General features: G+C 43.0%; 1 protein-coding gene and 1 long non-coding RNA gene across 4 annotated transcripts; both read right to left on the reverse strand.

Annotated features, from left to right (window-relative positions):
* On the reverse strand, positions 624-3,167 carry LOC109718399 (pentatricopeptide repeat-containing protein At2g36240; the record flags this gene model as incomplete). The annotated part of the gene is made up of 2 exons (XM_020244666.1): positions 624-1,121; positions 1,260-3,167. A coding segment is annotated over one exon (1,248 nt), but the record flags the coding sequence as incomplete, so codon positions are not given.
* LOC109719459 lies at positions 3,246-6,294 on the reverse strand. 3 transcript variants are annotated; one of them, XR_002218708.1, is made up of 5 exons: positions 6,051-6,294; positions 5,865-5,935; positions 5,438-5,744; positions 5,288-5,352; positions 3,246-5,182 (listed from the first exon to the last, which is right to left on the reverse strand). It is a non-coding gene; the product is annotated as an uncharacterized LOC109719459 (long non-coding RNA). The 3 variants fall into 3 exon arrangements; XR_002218707.1 differs by having other exon boundaries at positions 3,246-5,179; positions 5,865-5,975; XR_002218706.1 differs by having other exon boundaries at positions 5,865-5,975.

Raw genomic sequence — 7,606 nt, forward strand, 5'->3', positions numbered from 1 at the left:
ATGAATAGGCGTAATTAATTAGAAATCTTTATGATTCTTAAGGAGTATAGAACCTTTAATCTCGGTTTTTCAACATATAATCCCCTCGTCTAACGCAAACGCTTTTAAATTTTTTAACACTCACACCCTTCACTCAGTTGCTCTTTGTCTCAAGCTTTGTCAACATCTCTCCTTCTTTTCTTATTTCATCACCCTCCCCACTTCTCGAAACCCAATTGGGACCCCCCCCCCCTTTTTTTTTAACAGCTGAGACGAAGAGGAAGAGGTGGAGTGAAAAAAAACAAAAATCAAGAGAGAGATCCAATCTGTTGTAGGTAGGGTGAGAGGGAAAGAGAGACGTCCGTTGCCAATTTTGTAGAGAGAGGTGAGGAAGATGAAGGGTTTCACATAAATATAGAGGAAGTTAAAACATAATTAAAAAAATTAACAGCCCCACTGTCCTCAAATTAAGGAGGTACTGCCATGTCAGATGTAGTCATAGGAATTCATGTAATTGTATAGATAGATAGGTCGAGGCAGTCGATGTGGCACGCCAAAGTAATTCGACAAGGCATAGAAGTTTTTTTCCAATAATTAGCAAAAAAGGGGAAAAAAAAAAAAAGCTACATTGTCGAAACTACCAAATAATCTCCAGCAACTCTGCTACTGTAATAATTTCAGTTTCTTTATCCATTAGCCTTCTAAAAACTATTAAAAGTCCTTCTATATGAGTCGTAATTCCAAATTGCCCCTTTTTTTTTTTGTAATTTTCTATTTTCTCTCACCTTTCTTCATCATTCTTCATCCAAATCTACACAACAGAGTCATAGTCTCAACACTTTTGAAGACCTAGTCTTACTTGCGATCATCATCTTGTGATCTGGTTTGTTTTGTCAAGCTTCAATGTAATCTACCTACAGGTTTCTCATTGAATACACAGAAAAATCTCCCATAGAGAGGACTTGTAGCATACTGTTATAGAAAAAGAACAATAAACAATTTCTTTTTGCTGTTAACAGCTCTTTTAAATTTAATTCACTCGCATTATTAATGACTTGCAACTCGATGAGGCAGTTTCCAGACAGGGATACGCGATTGTTCTCATGACCAAAAGAATTTCTTCACCAATTATTCTTCACTTCCTATGAGTACCATTACATTCCTCAATAATGAATAAGCATAAAGAAGAATTGACAAAAAGATTAAAAGGAAAGGCACATATATATATATATATATATATATATATATATATATATATATTCATAAATTGAGAGTCATACCGTGAGAAATCTGAGGTGTTTTCTGGTTCATTTGGGGCTCTCCGTTTAAGTTTCTGGCTCAGAAATAGTTCTGGCTCAGAAATAGTGAATCTGATCCAATATAGAAGAAACGAATACTAGATCTTCAGATGAATCCGCTTTAGACCAAATGCTATTACTCTAAGCTCTCTCGAAATCCTTCCATTTTTCCCAGTAACAGCTCAAATATTCCAGAGTTTGCAACAAACAGCAACATCCAATAAATGGCCTGATTTGTCTAGATGGAGCTTCTAGTTGCGTAAAGTTACGCAAAATGTGTCACCAAGAGTTTCTCAATTGAAACCGTCCCTACAGCTTTAGACTTCGGCAGAGTTGGATTTGAGTTTTAGTTTTTGAGAACTAGAAACTCATTTCAGCTTCAAGTAAAGAGAAGCCGGAGATCTTTCACTTGACGAGTGTCTAACTTCCACCTTCTGAAGTAAGAAGATGTTCTAGAAGCAAAGCTAAATAGGCACCAACGTTTGCAACAAATCACGAGTAAGCTTCGCAGAGTGTCTCCCTCGTTGAGCCTCAAATACTCTCACAATCTGTTTGAGTAATGGCACTAAAACCTCTATCAGAGGCCAAATTCCTTTATTAGATCTTCTCACAAGGGAGGAATGTCCCTCTACCCAAAAACATTTATTTCCCCCTTTGAAGTCCCTCTAAATATCTGTTATATGTGGCGATATTCGGTATAAAGTCTCCGTCCAGCATCTCATCCAACACACCTTCCCCCTCCTTCCCCTTCCCTTCTCTCGAAAACCCCCTCACCAATATACTAAACGTCACACCGTCCGGCTCGAAACCCTTCTTCGAGGCCAACACTCTCAGTCTATTAGCATCCGACGTTTTCCCGGCATCGCACAGAGCTTCCAAAAGACAGTTGCAGGTAATTGTATCAGGAACCAGTCCCTCCTCAATCATTCTCTCCATCAACCCGCACGCCGCATCCAAATTCCCAAATTTCCTCAGGCCCTCCATCAGAGTGGTGCATGTCACCACGCTCAACGAGCTTCTCCTCTTCTCCCACACGAGATCGAACAGCTCCGATGCCCTCTCTAATTCTCCTTCCCAACACAGAGAATCGATCAGCGCCGAGCAATCGAAGCCCTCGGGCAAGGCTCCGCTCACCAAGAACTCGGTGAGGAGGTCTACAGCTTCGATAACCCGGCCTTCTTTGCACAGCCCGTCGGCGAGAATCTCACAGGTGGCGACGGAGAAGCCGGTGCCGAGATCGAGCATCTCGCGTGCGATGCCGACGCCCTCCGCAAACTTCTTCTCGCGGAAGAATGCTCCGATGAGGGTGTTGAAGGTGACGACGCCGGGCCGGCAGCCGGCGGAGGTCATCCGGCGGAGCCAGGGCAGGGCGGAGGCGACGCCGGAGCTGCGGCAGGCGCTGGCGATGAGGATGTTGAAGGTGCAGGCGTCGGGGCGGACGCGGTCGCGGCGGGTCATTTCGTCGAACAGGCGGAGGGCGTCGGCGTGGCGGGCGGCGCGGGCGAAGCCGTGGAGGAGGGCGTTGTAGAGGGCGGGGGCGGGGCGGGCGTCGAGGGCGCGGCGGAGGGCGCGGAGGAGGTGGGCGGCGTCGTGGAGGAGGCCGGCGCGGCAGAGGGCGGGGAGGGCGGCGCGGAAGGTGGGCTCGAGGTGGGGGCAGGCGAAGACGGAGGCGTCGGCGCAGGGGCAGGGGTGGGAGAGGACGCGGCGGAGGAGGAGGGCGAGCTGCGGGGCGCGGGCGGAGGAGGCGAGGGAGCGGGCGAGGAAGGAGTAGAGGGCGTGGTCGGGGCGGAAGGAGTCGAGGGAGGAGGAGGCCCAGAGCAGGACGCGGAGGTCGTAGGGGGAGAGCCGCGGGTGGTGGCGGAGGCGGCGCCGCAGGAGGCGGAGGGCGGTTCCGGGTCGGGTTCGGTCAGACGGCGGTGCTTGGCGATCAGGGAGGGGAGGCTTTTCGCGAGTCGCCGCTTCGTCGTCATGAATCGATTACCTTTTTTTAGTAATGCCGAGCGAGATCTCTCTCTCTCTCCCTCTCTCTCCCTCTCTGCGTAAAATTGTCCTCTCAGGGAGTTATGAATTGGCCTGCTACTAGTTAGTGCCTGAACTTAATTTCAGCCATGTTTTGTTTTTGTTTTTTAACTTTCAAATCCCATGTCAATGGTTACACGATTCTCCCCCTAAATCATAATACATGCTTTGCACCCGTAAATCACCCGTGCGATGCGGCAGATACATATTATAGGAGCAATAATATTTTTTAGTCATCGTTGATCATCGATAATAATTTGGAGAAATAAGTCTGAAATATGTAGTTCATCAAATACATTGAAAATAATATTCTAAATATGAAGTGAAGAATATTAGTTTAAATAGTTTGCAAGAATTGATAAAAAATCTATTAAGTTGATTTTTTATCTTTATTTATTCAACAATCTATACAATTAAACTCAAAACTAAGAAAATTATTAGACTATAAGAAAGATAAAAACACATATTTTTAGAATTAAATTGTCACGCCCCGAATTACCATATTTTTTCCGGGCACGCCAACAGACCCGCCGTATACATAGAAAATTTTTCGTGTATATAAAACGGTAACTGTACCTGTAACCAAATCTAGCTACAACCAGAAGTATAGAGCTGCTAAAACTTAAATATATATATAAAAACAGAAAGGATCCTCTGTACATACAAAAGTTATAAAACCACCTCGCTCTAGCGAGTACCACTAGCATAACAGTATGTAAATAAGCCCCAAAACTACCTCTGATGGGTGCTCCTCTAGCAAAAGACCAGGGCTAGTAGGGATCTAGCTCGCGACTCCCTTGCCACGGTGAGAATCCACAACAGCAGCAATCGCAAACGAAGACTTTGCAAAAAGGTGTCAACAACTCGGTGTGAGAACTACTACAAAACAGAGTAGTCCTCAATGAATACGGCCACGGACCTCAACGGCGCACCCACTAAGTCTACAGTATGGTGTGCACAGAATAGTAAAGCTGGAAGAAACTCTATAGCTATATGCTACTATAGTACTGCTATCCCAAACCAGGCTCACTGTAGATAAAGAAATGCATCGCTATCTACAACTCAACAACACTGACCCAATCTCAAGGGACTGTCAACTGGCTCGTCCAGCCTGTATCTAAACTATACCGCACACCACCCACGAGGGTGGCCGGTCCAAGAACTGTCCGAACAGGAATGCTGTAACATCAACACAAGAAACGCCTCACTTCGGAGCGGCACTCGTGGGTGCGACCCAACCGAGTATGCAAGCATATTTCTGCCGAGCTCAATCAGGCTCACACAAGCTATTATCAATACAAATGGGTCAAACTGGTCTACCAACTAAGGCTCACGTACCCTCGGCACAATCTGATACAAAATACAGAAATCCAGGTCCACCGTCCGTCCCGACGACACCCGACAGTTCAAAATAGTCTAACTATACTATAACAACACATTCGGCTCCTCAGCACGAGCGTAATCTGAATCTACATTAATCTGGGTATCCACCTCGCACTAACAATGGTGATATAAGAGAACAACAGCTCCTGAAGCTAATTCGGTTACTTTTCCAAAAAATGGCAGTGTAGGTTTACGAGTTTTCTCCTAAGTCAAATCCTAGTTCAGCATATATATATATAACTTCATCTAAAATTATTAAATAATGTTCCAAATTCGGATTCCATATAAAGCATGCAAATCTACGAATTCGAACTACTAAACATGATGAACAAAGCCAAGAATACATGCTGACAATTCTATGACTTAGAAGGAAATCCGACGATTTCGATAAACATTAACCCACCTGGAGCGCTAATCCGACTACGGACCAAACTAAAACTTCACAAGCACTTTCTTCCAGCTCCAAATAAAAGGAAGGTGAGGGCAGATTCCAAAACTCCCTGCTGGATTTAACGGAATCACAAACCGAGTAAGAATTCTAATGAAAGTCGATTATGCAAGTAAATTCGACTTGGAAACAAATTTACTTAACAATTGAGCCAATGTACCTTAAAGTTCAGCTGGGGTCAACATCAATTTGGCTAACATAAAGGTGTGGATCGGCAAGAAACTCCTAAGAATCTCACACAAGAGAATTGGAGTCAAAACTCCCAATATAAAATCAAATGTTCTCAATTTCAGCATTACAACAAAATTACCTCAATTGAAGCCCTCTTCATTGACAATGTAGCTCAATAACTTTCTCTCCCAGCTCCATACAACACTTGATTCATGAGGATGCTCCAATTGTTTAATTGGAATAATCAATTTCCATCAATTCTCCCCCAAAATTCAGCTACCATTTCTACTACTGCTGCTGCCTTAATGCTGCCGCTATTGCTGCTTGCTTCTAAGCTGCCAGTAGTGAATCGCACTTCATTCTTGCTCCACCAACCCACCAACAGCGAAATTGGGAATTGGTACTTGTCCACAAGTGATCTTAGGCCATTCCACTACAAGAAAAACCTATATTTCCCCAAGAAATTCCATCACAAATAAAAGATAAAGGTCCAAATTTCAGCATCGACAAAAAACAATTTTTCGGTCTTCAACCTTAACAAAAAATGAATTTCTCATTCATTTTACCTCCGAATTGATTGAAACAAGATTCTATGCAGTAGAGGACGAAGTCAAGATCACTCCCAACCTTTTTAAAGCTTAGTCTCCATAGAAAATTTATATGAACATTAATGAATTCTGACAATGGACGAAATTAGCCTGAAATTCAAGCATTGAGCCAACCTTGATCAACTTAAAATTTAGGCCACTAACCTTCAATTTTAGCTCAAGGAAGATATGGGCTGACTTCCAACTTCTCCCGACACAAGTGCAAGCAGTCAATTTCGAAAATGGAGCATTAAATCATATCCAAATAGCTCCCAAAACTCTTAACTCAATGCTGCCAGCCTGCAGAAAGCTGCTGGCGGCTTGGTTGCTCCAAAGTTGTTGCTGGCTGCAACTTGAGTCCTGCGCAGGACCTGGCAGCAGGGAGGGGAGAAGAGAAAAAGTGAATGGAGGAAGAAAAAATAGAGAGGAAAAAAGAGAGGAAGAAGGAGACGTCCAGTTCAGCCACCCACTAGATTCCAAAAACCTGAGTTTGGGGTGGTTGGAGTTGGTGCAATGTGTCTTAGGCACAAGATAAGAAAACTGCCCCAAGCTGAAATTAAGTTAATTGTGACATCAATTTTGCATCCAAATTAAATCCAACTTATCTCGATATTTTTCCAATGTGTCGATTAAATCACGGACGGTAATCATTCCGTAAAAAGTAATATTATACTATTTAATTCCGGGACACTACATAAATAGTAAACAGGAAACATGAATAACGTAAATAATTGGACATACAAATAAATTATAGGACATGTCCAAAATTTACGGGTTATCGCTTATGGAGAGGAGCAATAAAGGTACCAAAGGTTGAGATCTTCCCTATCGATGATGTTGATCCTCTGGTGAATATACTTGTAAAGAACCTCCCGAACAACATCTGAGGCCTTGTTGCCCACCTCAAGAATCCGATCTATAGAGTCAAAAATTAGATCGATCACCAATTTGAGGCGATTTTGAACCATGGGTGAGATTTGCCGAAACTTCTTGAGCATTCGTAGAGAGAGAGAGATTAGTGATAGATAAATACTAATAATATGTCACGCCCCGGGGCCGATTTAAAAGTCATTACCATTTTTAAAATCTAGAGTCGGCGGAAGATGTACCAAAGTTTTTTTTTTTTTTTTTTTTCAACCTAGGCCACGTGAGTACGACCGCCAAATACAAAGTTCCCTCTGTCCTCGGGCAGAGGTCTCTTTGTTATCTGCACGGCGTACCACGGATACTAACACGTGAATCAAAAACCACAACTACATTTACTCAATCACACCAATCATGATATGCATTTTCATCAGCTACAATCCTTTAGAAAGGATGCATAGCTCTAAGCACTCCTTAGTCGCTGGATGATACGATGCACGTACAACAATCATCCATTTAAAAGTGCTCCCCACAGAGCTTTTGTTTTTAAAATCTAATGCATTCTACATGAAATCATTCAAATCTTTTGAAAACTGTTTCCCACACGCGAAACCTTTAATTTTGAAAACATACCTCGAGGGGTAGAAAACACGATGTGTAAATCCATAATCACAATCCAGGAACCACAAAGTATAGCCAAACATCCATAACTTGAAGACTCATAAACCAAATCCACGAATTCCACTAAAATCACAAATTCAACCAGCTCACAACATTCAATATCAGAAATATGATCATCTCAACTGAACCACATAAACTAACTAGCCTGTAAAACAGAATCAGAAGGATAAGACTAA

This window comes from Ananas comosus, linkage group 1, assembly GCF_001540865.1.
Source record: "Ananas comosus cultivar F153 linkage group 1, ASM154086v1, whole genome shotgun sequence".
NCBI classification, from domain to species: Eukaryota; Viridiplantae; Streptophyta; class Magnoliopsida; order Poales; family Bromeliaceae; genus Ananas; species Ananas comosus.